Source organism: Acipenser ruthenus, chromosome 2, assembly GCF_902713425.1.
Source record: "Acipenser ruthenus chromosome 2, fAciRut3.2 maternal haplotype, whole genome shotgun sequence".
Lineage (NCBI taxonomy): Eukaryota > Metazoa > Chordata > Actinopteri > Acipenseriformes > Acipenseridae > Acipenser > Acipenser ruthenus.
Window position 1 is genome coordinate 18,014,227 of NC_081190.1, and position 20,420 is coordinate 18,034,646.

Sequence of the window (20,420 nt, forward strand, 5' to 3'; positions counted from 1 at the left end):
AAGTACAGTACATAGCCTCCTGTGATCTCAGGATCACCTCAACCTCAATAAAGAACTTCTACTATTAAAAACCAAATCCATACATATTAAAAGACTTTTATTGCAAAATCAGACACTAAGGTGTTAAATTAAATACGGCACGCTTCATTTTTTGCTCTTTTTTTTTTTTTTAGGTTAACATTCAAAACCAAAATGAAGCATTCTGGAATATATCCCGCTGGTCTTTTTTTTCACCTTCTATAGCTGGATTTTGTCCTGCCTCCCTCTGCAAAATCAGTTGAGAGATAAATCTCATGTAGAGGAAATGGATGATCATCATCAGGTCAAGACTTCCTTCCTCTTTATCCAACTGCAGTCACCAACCAAGGCATCTGCTCAAACACGTCCTGCCAACACAGCCTGCGCAGCTGGTTGGGAGGAAAGGCTTTCCCCAGACATCTCAAGAAATGAGTCAGCCACAGTGTGTGACTCCAGAAAGCCAGCAGCCGCCTGCCTGAACAGCAACAGCTCAGATTGTCTCTGCAGTGGGCTGGACAGCGACCGTGGTCACAGGAACCTGGAGAAAACACTGAAGTTTCCCATGCGGTCACACCTTAACAGCAGTGGCACAGAAATGAGCGATGCAAGCCAAACAGCTCCTCCGGTTAGGAGTGGGACTCCAGTTTCCCATTCAGTACCTACTGGTGTAGTGAACTGCGAAAAAGCAAACTTCTTGCATTCAGCAGTGACTACAGACAGACCCGAGACTGGAATTCAAAGTCCTGGACTGAGCACAGAGGCTGAAGAAAGTGATAATCCCTCGAAGCATTCAAACTCCTTGACCACTCAGTCTCCAACAACCAGGGGTTACATCTCCAAAGCATGGAGCCCACCCGTCTCCACCACCACAAAAAAGGATGGAATCTGGTGGAAAGTGGAAGTCAATAAGCCGACGCTGGTGGACACACCACTTTTCTACAAAAGCCCCGAAAGCAAAACGTTTACATCTGCCGTCATGGAAAGATCGGCCCAATTAACTGGAGTATATAAAAAAACAGGAGATACTAACCCTATCACCACCTCACCTGTCTCGCAGCAGCCGTGCACAATAAAGAGTGTTTCACCCAGCCCTAGGACACTTCAGACGGTAAGACAGCATACTGGCCTATGTCTTAATTTATGCAAAAGGTGTAAAAAAAAGAGAATTTATACAATATTGTGCTTTAGTCTTTAGTTTGGCTAACAAAACTAGTCAAATATATATATATATATATATATATATATATATATATATATATATATATATATATATTTGATTAGTTTTATATATATATATATATATATATATATATATATATATATATATATATATATATATATAGTTTTATTATTTAATATATTTTATTATTTTATATATATATATATATATATATATATATATATATATATATATATATATATATTCTTTTTTATTCTTCAAGACAAACTAAAGCCCTTTTGGATAGTTGGTTGCTTTATTAATTATTGTGGATATAGTTTTAAACCCTTTTATGAAAAGGGTTGCTACATAAATGCACAGAAGCACTTTATTTGCATGAAGTTTTTGGCTAGTTTAATGGCTCATCAGGTCCCCCCTCTCCCCACTCCCACCCCCCAATCTTCTACACTGGTGAGTCATTTAATGAGAACACAGCACTAGTCCAAAAAGATAAAGCTCCACAGCTCCCACCTAGATATAACGATTGATATAATGAGAGTCGTCCGGTCTTCATTCCTGTCTGGTAATGATTCAGAAAGACTTTGGAGCAAACCCCTCTGTGCGTGGCAGGATTTTGGTCAAGTTTAGGTTTTTGTCCACACAGTTCCTAACAGGGTTCAGGGAACCCTATTCATGTAATTTACTCCTTACACCTGTTATCCATCCACTCATAGATAAATGAATACTGGTACAGTACAAGAAAGAAGAGCTATGCATATTTATATTTTCTTCGAAATGATTTTCCAAGGAGCATGCTTGCCCTTATTTTTTATACAGTTCGATTCTTAGACATATCCTTTATTATATCCTTTGTGACACCTGTGCGCAACTAAATATACAGGTTGTACTTTACATGCATTAAACTCCCTATCATTTTAAAAGAATGCATGCTATAGTATGTGTCCTAACAGACTGATTGCAATTCAATCTGCTTTCCATTTAGCTGTATTCAAAAATAGAACATATCAGGTGTCAGAGAATATTATTCGTAGATGTTTTTAGACATACAATAAGTATATGGAAACTGTGAGGTAATTGTGCAAATATATTATCCTTATTATGCTCTTAATCTTGAGAATGAAAACTAGTGTTGCAATGGTTCATTTTCATAAAGGATTAGCATGCTGTGGAGCTGTTTGGAACGTTGTTATTTAAAAGCACAAAAAACTAGTGCATTTAAAGAAAAAGGTAAATTCAGTCCCATACTTTGATGTAGTTTTTCTATTACTTGAAGGAAGTTGCTTTTGTGTTGCTGTAATTTATGGTTTTAATGTTTGGCCCGACCCTACACTGCTTCCCTTCCTGTCTTTATATTTGCTGCATCAAGGGTTTGTTGCTTTGTATTAAAATGGACTTGGTAACTATGCTAAAGTCACAACAAATAACAACAAAAGAGTTGAGGAAAAACAAACTCGTACAATAAAAGAGCAATTAAATGCAATATATTTTTTTACATACTGTAATTGTTTTATGTCATGTCCTTATTTAAAAGTAATATTAGAATACACTATGGTATTACCAAATACACTATTCCAACAACCAAAAATCAATCAAGCAATCAAATCAAATCAAATCAATCATTTAAATGACAAGAAATTATAAATCAATTAAATATAAACAGTTACCACTCAAGACTGCATGAAATGTAAGTTACATTTATATAATGTAACTATTAATAGTAAAAGCTGAATGCTCCATTTTAGGCCTCCCTAGAGTTTCTAATTCGACATCCTTGACATTGATTTTGTAGGATTCAATTCTGACTGAAGTGAGTTCTTCCCTATGCCAAGAATAGGACAAAAATGTTTTATTTAGATCTAGAAGGCATCTTAACAGTAGCCTTAATACCGGCCTGATACAATATTTTTCATAATACTAGCACAGATACCTTATATACTCTTATTATAAGTTATAGCAATGATGAGGAAAGTATTTTTAACAATGGTAAAATCTCAAACCTCAGAGCTAGAAGTAAAACTCTACTGGTCACTGCAATATTATGGATTTCAAATAAGGCACTGAGGATCAGTACCGTGAAAATGAAAGTGTATTGAACACAATTTTGTAAAATGTAATATTGCATTAGGAGAGGACCCAACGTTGTTTTGGTATTTACATTTTGTCATTCCAGTCAGTTTGAAATGTACAGGTGCTTCCTTGAGCAAACAGCTGTTCCTTTTCCTTTGTCCTTCAAACTTGGGGGTGAGATTACCCCATGCGCTCCCACACACTGCGCCTCTTTGCATGTACTGTATGTAAAAATCCTATTTGAGTGAAAAAGTATTAATTACCCCCGTTACAGATGCACACATGTACACATGTCATAATTTAGGATCGGTCTACCCTAAATCGCTTTAATTTTGTTTTTACAACTGTGGCCAGGGATGTTAGCTACTAGTACAGTATACAGCACAGTATCAAAGGCAGCACTTAGATCAAAAAGAATTAATACTGATGGAAAGCCCGAGTCAGAGCTTATCAGCAGATCGTTCACAACTACCTTACACAACTATCGACACAGCTACCTTAAGTGCTGCAGGAACTATACCGGAGGAAAGTGAACCATTTATAATTTTTAAAATGTGGGTATTAATAACACCAAGAACATATTTTAATAGTTTTGTAGGGATAGGATCAAGAGAGCATGTAGTAGCTCTCATATGTTGAACTAGCTCTGTCAGTTCCTGTAAGGTAATCAAAGAAAAAGCCCCCATAGTAGCCTTTATAGGTATAGTTGGAAAATTGTGCAAGGAGTCCTCCTCAATAGAATGTGTCTGTGGAATCTCATTTCTGATGTCTAGTATCAAAGTATAGAAGTATCTGATGTCTGGTATCAAAGTATAGAAGCATTTTACTTAATTTTTGAAGTTTAATGATTCCTAAAATTCTGTAATGTGTCAAAGTTGTACCTAATTGTATTCTTTGATGATTCAAAGTTGTACTGAATTGTATTCTTTGATGATTTTCAAGGTTTGGTATATGGTACATTTAATTACAGTATTTCATTACCTTAAAGGGTACATAAGGACCTTTTTATTTTATTGTGTTACATGTTCCCATGTGTTGCTACAACTGTTTACGTAAAGTGTGTGTATTGTTTAATGTTTATTTTTTTTACATTTTGACCACTTTTTTAAGCTTTTAAATTGCATTCCCTGCCTCAAGATGGATTCCCATGAACATGTAACACAATAAAATAAAAAGGTCCTTATGTACCCTTTAACTGTGGGTGTTAAAGTTTTTACTTAATTGCATTAATTTAATGATTTGTAAAGAGGTTATTAGTTATATATAATCAGTAGGTACTTATGTACTAATTACTTGTGAATGTTAACTTTTTTCAATACATTATTATTATTATTATTATTATTATTATTATTATTATTATTTTTTTTTTTTTATTATTATTTATTTATTTCTTAGCAGACGCCCTTATCCAGGGCGACTTACATTTGTTACAAGATATCACATTATTTTTACATACAATGACATTATTTTTTTACACATTATTTTTTACATACAATTACCCATTTATACAGCTGAGTTTTTACTGGAGCAATCTAAGTAAAGTATCTTGCTCAAGGGTACAGCAGCAGTGTCCCTCGCCTGGGATTGAACCCATGACTCTCCAGTCAAGAGTCCAGTGCCCTAACCACTACTACACACTGCTGCCCTTGAAGGTACAGTACCTATTAAAGGTACAGTAATTGTTATTAATACCTTATCCATACAAATCAATTATGCAAACTAGTATATCGGTCCCAGTTAGTTTGGATAATTGACTCTCTACTGGACTTGTTTTGGTTATCTCCACTACACTTCCCTGTTTCTTTAGAGTGCTGAAACCCCTCAATTAGTTTAAGCAATATTGAATTATTAAAATTCTATCTTCAGTCATAAGTCTACAAACTGTAATATGAGTAATAGCGATAGAAGGTTGCGTGTATAACATGAATTAACATTGAGAGTAACAAGAACATAGAGGAACTGATCTTGCGGTCACACTTGGGATGAGGTTTGACATTTTAAGTACAATCTTTTTGTTATCTTACCCTGGCTCTGCAGCATATGTTAGCTTGCAGTAAAATGTCGCCCTCTACTGTAGTATGAGGCTGTGAAAATTACAATTGAAAGAATAAAGAAAACTGGATCAGTCATTAAAAACAGAAAACATATTGAGAAAAATTATGAAACTGGCAAACAATACATCTTTAAATTAGAATTATTAACTAAGACATTTAAAATGTAGCCTCTTCTGTGAAAGGTTCACAGATACTACAAAACATTTACATTTTTAAGATGATTCAAATATACTGTAATTGCATTTATTTTCGCCATCCTCTTAACTTTCTGAGTGGCTATTTGCTCTATTGATTCAATATTGGATATTGTTTCATCTGAAGCCACCTGTAATTATCTAAAATTATGGAATTCTAGTTGTTTGCTCCTTTTGAGTGGTTTCTTATTCCAAATAAATCACATGATGTGGTACCTTCTTCATACTGTTACTATGGGGACTCGAGTGGTGACCTTTCAACTCTTCTGTCCTCATAGTAACAGTATGAAGAAGAAAGTGGGGTCTGCAGAGTGAAAAAATCACTTGATTTCTTTGGAATCTGAAAGTAAGCAAAAGGGGCTGGCAACTAGGATTCCAGAGGCGTAGATAATTCAAGATGTCAGATATAATTTCTTGATTTTGGATTGTTTTGAAAGAGATGCATTTGATTCCATTTTAAATGACACATGTGTTACAGAGTAGCATTTGAGCAAGAATGCAAAAGTACCGGTATATTAGTGGGTGAAATGGTTTAAAACTTTCTCACTTCAACAGACCTCGTCAGCATGTTTACTTGAAACAGACTTTTATTTTTTAATACATAACATAAAATATTCATGCATGCAATGATGTGGCTGATGCTTCTTTTATGCAAGTCATTGCTATCATTTGAAAGCCTCCAAATATACTTATGGTGCAGCTTAAGCCCCTTTCACACTGGCATGCTCTACCTGGGTCAGAACCAACCGGGGTCAGGACCCGGTGTTATGAGGGTTGGCTACGCGATTTCACACTGCTTTTGATAAAGCAGGGTTGACCTGGGTGACAGACGCAAAAACACAATGTGCGTATCAATGCCATGGAAACCAGCTTGTTACAGAAGCTTCCATCCAAGCTTCTCTGGATTGAACCGTCGGCCCAAACGTTGATTAGAGCAAATATTTCTTCATCCTTGCTGCACTCTGGCTCATGCTGTGTCTCAATCAACAAAAATATGGCTAAACAGAAATATTCCTTACGGATGTGAAACCTTCACGCTGGCGTAGCTGTTTGTTATTTTGTCAGCTTATGAAAGGCCGTCATGCATTTTGTCTCGCTCAACCCGGGTCAAAGCGTGTCGACCCACATCCTGAGGTGGGTCTCTGGGACCCGGGTCAACCCGGGTACGACCCGGGTACGTGGTTTCACACTACGTGGGATTGTGACCTGGGTAGCCAGAACCTGGGTCCGAACACCGGTAGGAGTGCCAGTGTGAAGGGGGCTCTAGATTGTGAATGACTTGTTTGGAATGTACAACAAGGTGCCCTGGAATTTACTGGGAATGGTTTAAAGTTATGTCTTCTCTTCTTGCATGTATACTGTAAGAATAAGTCGAATGGCACAAATGCATTTCAAAACTGAATCAAATCTTGTTCAAATCTGGCATGTTATCTCAAGACTGACTATGCATATATAAAAATATAAGCTGTTATTTAGCTTATAGGTGTGGACTTTAGGATATTTGCCAGTGTAAATACTAGCTCCCTCCATGGTATATTTACCTTATTCAAGAAGCAATGAAGGGTGTCATTATAAATTTGCAGAGTTTAAATATATAGAATGGCATTCCTGGGATATTTCCTGTTTTGGTTTTTAGGTACTGGTATTTGAAACAGACCACAGAAATATTGTGTATATTCTAGACATTTAACCCTGTATTTTTACATATTTGTTAACTAACAACACATCTCCTATACTTTCTCTTTTAAAGATCTGCTTGACCTGTCCTTCTGTTTTCTGCCTGCCATGCAGTCTCGGCTGGGACTCTATAATTAATTTTAAAATGTCTATATGAGGCAGTATATGAGGTTTTTGCATTTCCTATTTGAGTGTAAACATTGATTTCTGTATGATTTTGATCAAGCAATCTAGGTTTTTCTGTCAAATAACAGATACTAGAAGAATATTTACCATGGAAGAACGACTAGAATTATATTGTTGCTTTTTGTTACTTGTAGCTGGAAGTTCTTGCTGTCTATGGAAAATTTGAGTGAATCATTTTTTTTTGTAAAATGAAAATATTCCACTTTAAAAGTAATGGTTAATACATACTCAAGTTACCACTGAAAGTATGCATTTATCAAAAGTACTCGATTTAAAGGCTGTTATATTTTACTCACCCAGAATACATTTTACTTAGTTTTAAGCTGTTAAACAATTTACTTGCAAACCCATAACCACATCTAGTGCAATGCCCAGAGAAGGGTAAACATGCCCCCTAGGGTTCTGTGGGACTGTAGCTGTTTTCGAAGACAGCATATCTGCCCTGTGTAACAGTGTTCGCTTCAGGGAAGCTGCATTGCAGACGAGTGATTGAGAGATGTGGCTGTAGCATCTTATTGGCTAGTCAGCTGAGGTGAGCTGGCTGATTGGTTATTGAGTGTGCGGAAGCTGCAGGTAGGGCATTATGAGGGACGTGGGCATACTGTCAATAGCACAGTTCTACAGTTTACGTCTTTGTTTCTTTGGGAAAAGGGTTTAGATGGGCATCCTGTGAATTTGGTTTGGGTTGGATTCAGGAGGCCATCACCGAACCAGCGAATGCTACCAAAAAGTGAAGGATAAAATAGGTATCATACTAGCAATACAGAGACCCATTATAACCTGTTCTTTATCCAGTACTGATTTCTCCAGGCCAATCAATTAAAAAACAAATCACAAAAAGGAAGCTCAAACTCCATTGCAGTGCTGTTCCCCTTTTATTTGTTTGTTCCTCATTTACACATGCAAGCCCTTCTGTGAAGAAAAGACATCACATACAACTCTAAAGCAAATTAAAAACTGGTGTTGGTTGACTTTACAGGCATCTTGTTTGGTAACTTTATTGGGTGTTTTTTTCATCTCTGAAAAAATTGTGCGGATCACTATTAGTAGTAAAGCGCTTTGAGAATCTAGCCCTGTGTGTTTAAAATGATCAGTGACGTAACTTCTAAGTGAAGCCAAATGATTGTTTAGCTCCTGCACTGTTTATGAAACAGATGTCCTTACATGTACAGTATGCAGAATAAGCAGATTCCTCTCAAATTCTGCTCAGCATGCATACACACCAGAGCTATTTCTGTCCTTTTTTTAAACCATAGTTGTTCTTTGGCACAACACATGCTGCTTAATGTGTTCAGCCTGTTGTAAACTACTTTTTTATGAGTCCCAAACGTATCATTAATGTAATACAAGCCTAGACCCTGTATATTTCACTTTAAAACAGGACACTTTCTTTTAGCTTCAGGGAGATGGTTTTAATTGCACATTGAATCACTGACTGGATGTCAAGATGTAGCACTTTAACATTATTCCATACAAGCACCTCTAGGTGAAACAAAGCTTTAGACTATACTTTTTTATCTGTGATATTTGTTTAATGACACAATCACTATGCAAATGTACCTCAGGTATGTTCGGTTTTAATAGATAAATAGTGAATTAAAGGTGCTAAATACCGTTAGGCTCTACACACAGGGTCTAATAGTACCGTACTCGAGACCACCTCTAAATTAGATCGCATCTGCTGGTTTGTCAGAAGTGTGGACCCTGTAATACCAAACTTCATTGTTTTTGTATCCTCCAGTAACCCCAAATACTCTTTGATATGTTTGGCAAAATTACTCAGAACAGGGGCCTGAAGGACTTCAGCTATCTGTGTATACTCCGTGATGGATATTATCGTAATTTGGATGATTAAAAAATAAATAATGTGTGATGACATCTCTGATAAACTAGTGGGGAAAATAACAAAAGCACAACGTTAAATTAACACGAAATGCGAGTTAAAAGTAGGACCGCAGATGAACAATTCACATCATTTGTCAGCTTTGTTTGAATTAAAATTAAGGGGACCAGAAATAGGCTCGGGCAAGATATGAAGCTAAACACAAAGATTGTTTTGTAATGAACAGCCTTTTCTGAGTTTAATTATGAAACAGAATCAGCTCAATTTGGAGCGTACCCACAGAAGACATAGCGTTAGCATGAACGTTATGTGTTTGTTTCTTATAAACACAAGGTACATTTTACATGGGGCAGCTGTGCTATATATATATATATATATATATATATATATATATATATATATATATATATATATATATATGCGAGACAGTATGTGTGAGTATATGTGTAGGTGTGTGTATATACATTTTATATACCTTTTTTTTTTTTTTTACTGTATCCCCTATTGAGGGAACAAGCGAGCGAGCGGGCGCTTTAGAGAAAACGCACTTATGTAATAATGCATTACAATTGTCAATCTAAATTATGGGGAGTTTCTTGAGTCTCACCTGGAGACGTGAGGTCACGCTCTATATCGGGAGACTTGGCAGGTCTGATTTTATTAACATGTGTGCGTTTCGTTTTGAACTGAACTTCTCCTTGTCCCAGTTTCATCACTCCAGATATCAGTGCGCCTTGATTTCAGCATCTGATGACGTGAGGCACCATTTTACAAGCCTCAGAAATTGTATATGGTACAGCAGTATTGACAGTCGTTCTCAACTCCTTAACACCTGAATGTTCTGGAGATATAAATCAAGGTTGTAAAATCCATTTTTGTAACACTGGACACATTATCTTGCTGTGTTCAGGCTCTTTTGGCTTTTGTTCTTTAATTTAAAACATGGATTTCAAATTTAGTGCATCAATTACACTATAGAATTAACAGTTGCTGGTGATTCCCGGTGTATAATCACTGAATTAAATTCAATGTAATGCTGTAATTTTACAATGTAGACAGGAAATGGGTTTCAGTCGCTTACATTCTTATCCACTGAGGACATAGCCACAACACAACAGTATCCTGGTTTTCTCGGTTCCAAATCTTTAGTTTAAAAAAACATAACAAACCCATTCATTATTTCAGTCCTGCCGTTTAGACCTCTAGTACCGTCAAAAAACGTGTCTGCAATTCACTGCAAAACCGTCAAAGTAAGCCCTTGTTGGGGGAAAGGTATAATTTGGAAGCATTTTTTTTTATAGGAATGTACCAAGTGTCACTATGTCTGAGGGGGAGTGGAGTTAGAAAAACAAAGATGTCAAGATAAACAAGCCGGTCAAAGTGTAAAGGTGGAAAAACCACACTAAATCGTAAACGAAGAGGCAATACTGAAATCTGAAGGAGAGATATGTTCGGTAAGTACCCTTTTTGCCCATGAAAAGAATACTGTCACCAATATACCTAAGGCTCCAGAAAAATGCATAGTCTCTCCTCACAGCCCTTGAATTCTCCTGGAGTGAACTGTCACGCCTACCCCTTCTCTTCCTTACTTTACTGACATTGCCGGAGGTAATCTGACAATGTTTCGTATGTCACGATTAAAATGTAGGCCAGCATTGCCTGGAAGGAACACTGCGAGACTTTTGTATGTTTAGCAAGAAATGGGTCTCTTTATGCGGCTAAGAGATGTGAGCAATTAAAAAGTGGTGCTGTTAGACCGGTCTACACAGTGAATGCAAAAAGCTGGCAGTCAGATATTACGTCAAGGGATATGGAAGAGGGCAATGATGGGGTAAGCCACTTTCTGCATTATTTATTTACCGTACTTTTACCTTCTTGTAAATTGAGACTCGTGGTTTAAGTTCTGCAGCTACTAAAGTTGTAACGTTGTGTGTAAGGCAGCTTTCTTCCATTTTGTATTATAAAATAAATACTGTGATCTTGGTAAAAAATGGATGTGGTAGTTTATTTATTTATTTTTTGTTATTTGTAGTTATATAATAAATACAACACACAACAGTAATCTGTTATATTCTCCTGATTGGAAATTTACAAAAGACTAATGCTCAGGGCTGGTGAAAAGAAGTAGAGATGTGTCACTTAAGTTTGCGTAATCAACATTAACCTAGTCGTATAATAAAAGTTGCAAGGGATCTGTTTTCATGTCAGTATGTACGGTCGTATAGGGACGGTAGCCTGGAACATTTAGTCTACACATATTCCTAAAACATGTGCAAATAATGGAATAAAATGTAAGGTGGAAAAGAAACATAGGAAGAACTAACGTAACATATACTGTAGTTGTAGCAATACAACGTGCGTTCTTCTCCAGTCACCAGAGTGGTTAGAAAGAATCGCGTTCTGTAACTTGGTTACACAGTCCTCAGTATTTCTCCCCAAGTGGTCGTTCCACTTAAGGTTTTTTTTTTTTTTTTCTCCCCCAGTTAGCTCAGTTTAGGCAACAGGGACTTGCTCTGATCAGTTTCATCACAACTGCATGTCAATTTCAGGATTTAATTCTTTTGTAGGACAGGCTTTGCCTTATTAAATAAATGATGATAAGGGTATTCTTTCTTCACAGTATGGAGCATCTTTATTTTATGTAGCAATGGGCCACATTATTTTAAATGTAGAATAACATCAGAGCATGTTACATAAACAGGATATAGTAATTGATAATACAAAACAATATATATATATATATATATATATATATATATATATATATATATATATATATTTGTTTTGTTAATACCCAGTTTTTAAGCCCTGGGCATGCGTTCTTGCATGACTACTGTACATGCCTGGATTATTTTGTTTCCTTTTGTCCCAGATACCATACAACGCTGTTTTGACAGTTTGAACTGTGTCTTTGGATCTGTGCACTTAGCTTAGTAGGGAAAACATCCCCATTATGAACCGGCTCTGCCTCTGACAGCTCAGGCATTTTCCCCAGTGCTTTGCATGTTTGGTGGCATCTTGTGATTATGGATATGCTAAGATTGGGAAACAGTACTAAGATGTAAAACGTAGTTCAGCTGAAAGAGTTGTGAACATCATGCCGGCAGTCTGTTTTAATATTAATTGGAGACATTGCATGTGAATTCTTTTATTCCGCAGTGTATATGACTGTATACTCAGATATGCTTTGACAATCATATATTAAAAACCAAACAGAAAGAAAGCTCATCTCCATCTGTACCAACCTGTATGACTGACAATATGCTGTTGAAATCACTGGCAACTCAAATGTACTGTACAGTATCATACTTAACACAAACCACTTATTAAACACTAACCCAGACATCTTAAGATAATACTGGCCCTACCGTGGATATTATTTCTAATGACACAATTCTGCTGCATTCAGTATTTATGGACTTGGAATACAAAGGAACTTTTTTTAACTGTTGAAGATCCACTTGTGTTGCTTATTTTAACATTAAAATGTATTCCAGCACTCTCCTCGTTTGCTGTATGTATTGTAACTGATGTAGTCCACGTCTTTTCCTTTTAGGAACCAGCGTGGGCTGAACAGGCCTCTATTACTTAGACGATATTTAATCCAAAAGTGAGGGCATCAGCTCTGTTATCAGGGTTGTTCCTGCTGTAGAACAATTGCAATGTGAGCCTTATGGGTCCAGGGCGTGCAGCACAGAAACACAAATGTAGTGTTTAAATAACAAACCACTGCTACTGTTGTTCCGTTTAGCTTTTTCAAATGCCTGGCTTACTGTACAGTATACTCACTTGCTTACTGTAAACCCCCTTTGAATAGCCAACAATTGTTTAAAGGTCATGCAGTACATTTAGTGTTTTTATTTTTAACTTTTAAAGCGACACCAGTGTTTGATTTTTGTATTCTTTAAATTTGATTACGGAATGTGAACGGCCTACAGGTAAAGTTAACCATCATGGAGGTTTTTTTCAATCTTCTTATTTCTGTTGCAAAAATCATAAACAATTTAGTGTCTCACAGAACAGCTGGGAAGGTTCTTGCTGCACGGAAAGAATTGCCAAGATAAAACTTTAATATGATGCAAATTATCTCAATGTCATGCATAAACTTGTTTTTCTTCACATCGGCACTAAATTGCCCCCAGGTTGATGAAAACTGGCTCAAAGCAATGGAGTTCTGTAGTGTGCTGTTGTGTGGATTCTTCTTTAATGTTAGAGTAAACCGTGCAGGTGGGTTCACAATAAACTTCTCACAGTATGTATTATTTACCAATACAGTCACTAAGTACAGCAGATTGCAAACTGCTGAAGTGTTGCATGCTGTATAGTACATTATTTCTAACATCCAAAATACAGGTGAATTAAATCTAAATCAATACCGAATTGTGCACATTTAATTTTGTCCCCACCAGTTGTACTTCTGTCAGCGATTGTTTGGTATTTTAAGTGATGCTGCCCCAGGAGCTACCACTGTTCAAATCCAATGAATCACTGAGCCTGGAAAAGAAAACGTATTGTTAGAAGTGTTGGAAATGTAGACATTTCATTTTCAGGTCTCTGTCATTATATTTCTGCATGCAACACAATTCACCACTCACCTAAGCTGCTCTTTTCCTTCGTAGCCACTCTGTCAAGGCTTTTGATGCTTTGGCATCTCCTTGTCTCTCAGGGTGTATGTCCTTCCTGTTGCAGTTGTTGGCTCCACTGATGTCAGCACATCCCCCATGTCTTCAATAAATTGATCTGGACAGTGTGGGAAACAGAATGGTCGTGCTGGTCCATTGAGATGCAGGAAGTTAATTTCAGCTTCCCGTTTCTTCTGATCAGCAGACACCACCAGCCTGAGCCACCAGTAACTGTCATACTGAACAGTAACATATCCTTTCACTTGGTCAAATGGTAGGACATCCTCTTTGACTGTGATTGATTCTTCTCTTTGTTTTGTTGACTGGGAGGACTCTCATACAAGGACTTTTGCTTTGGAAACTGGTTGAAACAGTTCTTACCTGGAGGAGTCGTTGCTCCAGAAACTCTTGCTCAGCTTGCCATTGTGCTATCGTGAAGTATTCTACTTCAATAGCAGGAATGTTGTCTTTTGCAGACCTGTACAATTGGTGTGGAGTCTGGATCTTGCCATTCGTTTAGTGGTTCCTCCTACACCATCACAGGGTCCTTTGCCATGAGATGTTGCAAAGAAGTTCCACTCAGCTTCTATGACAAAATCTTCCAAGTGCTGGCAAATGTTGAGGACATTTTTACAGTTCTTATATTTTCTTGGGCGCCTCTCAAAAGATGTTTTTGAAAGAGATAAACAGCGACTGTGTCATTTTAAAACAACACCAAAACTACCTTTCTATGTCATTTATGGAGGAAGTTATGACCATGGAAAGGTTGATGAGCTGTATCTCATGAACAGGATTTCACTCAGGCCTAAAATTTACACTGTAACCACTTCTCCCAAAGGCAAACATGCGTGGAAATTTGTATCCAAATCAAAGGAGGTCAAGGTTTTTGGTGATTGATTTCATATGGAATTACCCTGAGGAAGAAGCAACAGGAGCGTGCCAGAGTAGAGATGTGTTGAGAGTAGGACAGGGAGGGGTCTAGGGTGACACTGAGGTTCTTGGTGGATGGGAGGGAGAGAGGGTGGTGGATTCAAGAGGAATAGAGATAGAGAGATCAGCGGTGGGGGAAGAAAAGGAGGTTTGATTTGGAGAGGTTGAGTTTGAGATGATGCGAGTGCATCCAGGAGGAGATGGCTGAGAGACAGGTAGAGATACAGGAGGAGATGTCAGAGTCAGAGGGGCGAAAGGAGAGGAAGAGCTGGGCATCATCTTCGTAGAAGTGATACAAGAAGCCATACAAGGTTTGAAACCCCACAGTGAAAGATGTCGTTTTCGGTAACACTACAGACACGTACAGTACAGTGGCATCAAAGGTGTATAGTAGGAAATAGGCATTTTAAGCTGTATTTGCACGCTTGTCTGTATGATGTGCACAATTTTGAATTTTAAAATGTGTTTTTTAAATTCGAAAAAGCAACAGGGGTGGCTTGATTTAATGTCAAGATCAAAGCTTTGTAATTCTAGATTTGATTTCATAGATTAAAGCTCAACTCCCTCATGACATTGAATACATTAAAATATGAAAATTACTGCCCATTACAGCTTCTTTCATGATCCACAAACCTCTGCATTTCTTTTTGTGTTCTTGTCACTGCGATGTACTGTAAAAGTAGCGTCTGAATTCAGTACCCTTAAAATACACAAAAAAGGGCTATTTTTTGGTACCCTTACCTAGTGTTAATTCAGTTGATCCATTGTTACCTGGTGCTATTCATTCAGTTCAGTGCTGTCTTGGCGTTATCTAGCAGGTGCGTATGTGCACTGTGAAATCTGGTTGTAACTTTTAGCACATTCATTTGTTAATTTGAAATGACAGGATGGCACACTTGGAATGTGCATGGTTCAGATTTTTTTCTCAGGCCATCTACAGGTAGACTGTGTGTGTTTTATAGTGCTATACAGTGAACTGTAGCCTTGATCCTGAATCGGATGTTAATGTTTTACTGTAGGTTCTGCCTTACTGGTGATGGGTTGGCTGTATGCAAAGTAAAACTTGCACAGTAAGAATATAAGTGTACAAACTTTTTGACTGCTCCACTGGTGCCTTCATCAGTGTATCAATTTAAATATTTAATGTTTTGTTATACATGTCAAAACAATGCAAATTGTTCCCTGTAAAAGTTTTAAAGTTTGGCAGGTCCCTAAAATCGAAATGTTTAACTGAGTCAATGTGTGGCTTACATTGTGCAGAAAGTACAGTACATACTTGGAAATGATAACCCCGTGACAATTTAAAAGCATTGACTGTTAACCCCTTTAAGCCATTTCCTTTACTGTATGGAACATTTAGTTTAGTAAAAATTAAAGTCCTGCTTGTTGCAAATGGTAGTGCTTAACTACAGTGCGACATATATTAATTGATGCAATAGTTGAAATAAATTACTGTGCTATCTGCAGACCAGCTTTGGAAACAATGAACAATTAAAACATTTTGTTGCTGTCACAGTGTCAGGTTGGTTTTACAGAAATAATTTTGTTTCTCTAGCTCATCCTTACACATTTAAAATGCATAGCCTTATGTCATTTAAAAAAAATGAACTGTGCAATATTTAAATTGTGATGTGCATTGTATGAGAGGTTGTATTAAATGCCTCTTTTCAGGACTGTGACAGAACAGAATCCATATTATAGTCATACAAAGCTGAAACATTTAGCTCTGGGGAATCATACCAACATTTGGTGTCTGTCATCTGCTGTTGCATTCTCACCTTTCAAGCGGAGGTGTCTGTACTTTTTTTTGTCACATTTCAAAGCCTTGCTAACGTTCTCAAGAGGTGTTTAACTTGAATTATTTATTTTTTTTAACCATTTCAAGCATTACAAAAAAAAAAAAAAAAGTAGGCCTACTGATAACATATATACACTGTATTCCTTTGAATTTTAAGACACACCATTTTTTTCTTCTCTCAAATTCGAGTACAGTGATGCCTGTAATAAAATTGCTAATACAGAAGATGTGACTGCCAAAGTACACAAACAGGAACGTAACTGACTGCCCGAGAAAAGACGAACAAAAACGTTACTGCCCGATATCGAATCCTCCATGACATACAGCAGCCATTTTCCAAGAAGCGTCATTCTGAGAAATTAGAAGAGAAGCTTTTACAATCTCAGCATTTCGTTTTTGGGCTCAGTTCTAACAAACAGTACCACCAGCTTGGACAGATCGGAAATGCTGATCAGACCCCAATATTTTTCTGCATGCAAAGCAATACCACACTTCGCAAAAAGGGAGAAAAACAGGTGTGAGTAATCACGACTGGAAATGAGAAGCAGTGCATAACTAATGCTCTGTGTGTCAGCAGACGGCCACATACTGCATCCAAACGTTGTTTTCTTATATGTGTAATTGAGGTTGTAGCTTTGTAAATGCATCTATATGATGGTTTAGTTTTTCCTCAGATAGGATATATATGGAGATAAATAGCTAATCGTACTTTCCAATAGAACACGTAATGCAGTGTTACAGTCAAAGACAAATGATCAAGATCTACTAATACCAAACATGACTGTAGTCTGTGCTGAGTTTCAACAGTCATAACTACAGCAAGTGGAACAAAGCAAGTCCTGGCATACAGTACAGTAACAATCAAAATGTGTCTTTAATGGAATGAAGAGAAAGTGAAATCAAAAGCAGCTGTAATGGTTGGTAGAAATCTCCTGACCAGCATTAAAGGTGTTGACTGCCAGTTAACTGAAAGCAGACAGCAATCAATGTACGTGATCCCAGATGTAGGGGCCTACTGTAATGTGTGTCACTTCAAATGTTCAGATGCGTCTACTGAGGTGAAATATTTCAAACAGCACAATTTCCGGACCGGAAAAAAAGAAACACAGTCTGCGCTTGTAATTAATTTTCACCTTTCAGCATTTTCTACTCATTCTTCTGGATTTCTAGTGCCCTTAACTTTACATAACATGTCCTTGTGTGTTTTAATCCAAGTACATTTTGCATCATTCTGTAATCCCCATTTCAGCTATTATTCACTGCACAAGTTTGGACAAAAGAAAAGCGTCAGTTTGATTTATTACACTGCTGTTTTTCTGTAAGCACAGCGTGAATGCGCAATAAGAGATTTAAATGTTGCATTGATTATTATTATTATTATTATTATTATTATTATTATTATTATTATTATTATTATTATTATTATTTATTTCTTAGCAGACGCCCTTATCCAGGGCGACTTACAATCGTAAGCAAATTGATGGGACTTCGCCACCATTGCAGCAAGCAGCCATTTTAATATGAACATTAGCTGTGTAAAATATTAGAGAAACCAATGGTACGAAAGGGCAAATGTACTTTTAAATGCAAGTAAAACACTATTGTGTTTGAAAAGATTTTTCAACAAATCACACATTTTGCATTCAATGAACTTGTTTTTTAGTTCGACAAACCCTTGTTTGAGAGAAGAATGGGTCATCCACACGCCACGTGTCTTTTTACACACAGACAGCAATGCCGCTTTATGAAGACGAACAATAGTTAACACTAATGAGTCCTTTCCATTTTAATCTGACGTGCAGTAAACTGCGCAAAAGTTGTAACTCTCGACACCTGGTAGCTGAAGGACTTTCTATACACAGTTACAAAGGGAGATCTGTTATACATTGTCAAATGATAAAAACTGCAACAAGGATGAGACACAGAGAGTGCTTTGGACAGAGATTGCAGATGAAGACAGCTCTGGAAAAATGCCAAAGCAAGCTCCCAGTACACTATCCTGTACAGGAGTGGAACTTGGCATTTTAACCCTTTGAATGCTTCTGGAAGACTGACTTTATTCTGTCAGAAAGTATGCTCTGCAACGGTCAGAAAGTGCAGCTGCCTAGGCAACCCGGGAGTCGCAGGACCTGTCATTGAGGAGTGATTGACAGGTTACTTCCCTGGCACGAGAGTTATACCGCATTAAATGTGACATAACTTCCCAGAGATTCAAATTCTTCATGAAGCTGCTAATCCAGTTTGTTCCTGCACTTGTCTGTTGTTTTGCGCTTTCATTGCTGTTCTGGAATCAAGCATCATTTTTACTTTGTTTCTTTTTTAAAGATGTATTGTCTCTTTGTGGCAGAAGCTGTGCTTTCCAATGTCAATCAGTTTATCATTTTCTTTGGTACACGTTCCAGGCTCACCCTGCCCATTCCTGTCATGCAAGTGTATACTGTGTTGGAGGGTAGGTTGGGGTAAAATGTTTTTTGAGAATGAAGATTCTTGTATCTATTCAACAGACTATCTAAAAGTGTTATCATGGTCTTCAAATCCTGTGCATATTTTGAACAAGGGAGAAGCAGTAATACACAGCAAAATACCCTCCTTGATTTGTGTGTCTTCCATATAGTAAAATGTGAGTGAACAGGAATACATTAGAGTGGAGGTTGCAATTTTGAATGTGCTTATATAAACAGTATACAGGTACTGGGTATTTTTTTAAAGAAATTCAGTTTGAAATGATTTAGTTGAATAGTTGCCAAAATGCCATCCTGTAGCACAAAGATACAGTAAAATCCTGAGGGGAGGATTAAAGCAAAACCCATGGCAATCCTGCTGCAAAGGTTAGGTCTGCAGTGTCATTAGCTTTTTGCCTGTAGACATATAAAACTGGGTGCAGTGTATTAACACATCTACAGTTCAGCACAGATATCAAAGCCCATCCCAGTGAAATCTTAAAACAACAATTTGAGCTTGTAAATGTGGGTGTGCACAACTATACAGTAATTCCCTCTATGTTGTATTTCAAAGTATTGGGAGCTACATTGTAATCACACAGCTTTGTTAACAAAACATCGGTTTTAAAGCCTGCTGCAATTTTTTACATTTTTTAAAATTGTTAAAAAAAAGTTAAATAAAACTTACCGGGAATGTTTGATTGAAAAAAAAAAAAAAAAAAAATGTACAGTTGTAGATCAAAACTTAACTCATGTGTGAGCTAAACAGTTTTCATGTTGCATGTCTACAAGTGTTGTGGTTTAATGCAGCTACAGCCCTGTAATAGTTGTAAGTATGCTACTGTTTGATATTTTAATAAAAAGGGGTTAAATACTTTATAAGTGCTTTAGAATTCAGACATACAGTACTCTAGTGTTTGAGTAACAATTACCCATATGACTGCTTAGATGTGAAAATTGGCATCCTGAATGTTGTGAAACTCTGGGCAATGGCCTGTACAATCTCAAGGCTCCTTATGAAGTCATGACAACAGCATTCCCAGGGAGTACTGCGGCAGCCATGGCAGCCTTAAAACATGGGCGGAAGCATCTGCTCTCATTTCACATTTGAGAATGTTTAATCCGTGTAGTCACCATGGTTTCTTCTGGAGAGAGAGAGAGAGAGAGAGAGAGAGAGAGAGAGAGAGAGAGAGAGAGAGGAGAGAGAGAGAGAGAGAGAGAGAGAGAGAGAGAGAGAGAGAGAGAGAGAGAGAGAGAGAGAGAGAGAGAGAGAGAGAGAGAGAGAGAGAGAGAGAGAGAGAGAGAGAGAGAGAGAGAGAGAGAGAGAGAGAGAGAGAGAGAGAGAGAGAGAGAGAGAGAGAGAGAGAGAGAGAGAGATCAAAAACCACACAGGTGGGTTTATTTACAATA

The 20,420-nt window shown here is 37.2% G+C and overlaps 1 protein-coding gene across 3 annotated transcripts in view; it reads left to right on the forward strand.

The window, feature by feature from the left end:
* The first annotated feature begins 230 nt into the window (after nucleotides 1–230).
* LOC117409576 (PH and SEC7 domain-containing protein 3) overlaps nucleotides 231–20,420 on the forward strand; it is a 102,075-nt gene continuing 81,885 nt past the window's right edge. The window contains exon 1 of one of the 3 annotated variants that reach the window (XM_034015836.3): nucleotides 231–1,126. In XM_034015836.3, coding sequence (XP_033871727.3) covers nucleotides 305–1,126 — 822 coding nt within the window. In that variant the 5' untranslated portion in view covers nucleotides 231–304. Of the gene's footprint in view, nucleotides 1,127–10,544; nucleotides 10,674–10,783; nucleotides 11,051–20,420 lie in introns of those variants that run through there. The other 2 variants (XM_034015838.3, XM_034015837.3) reach the window with 2 other exon arrangements.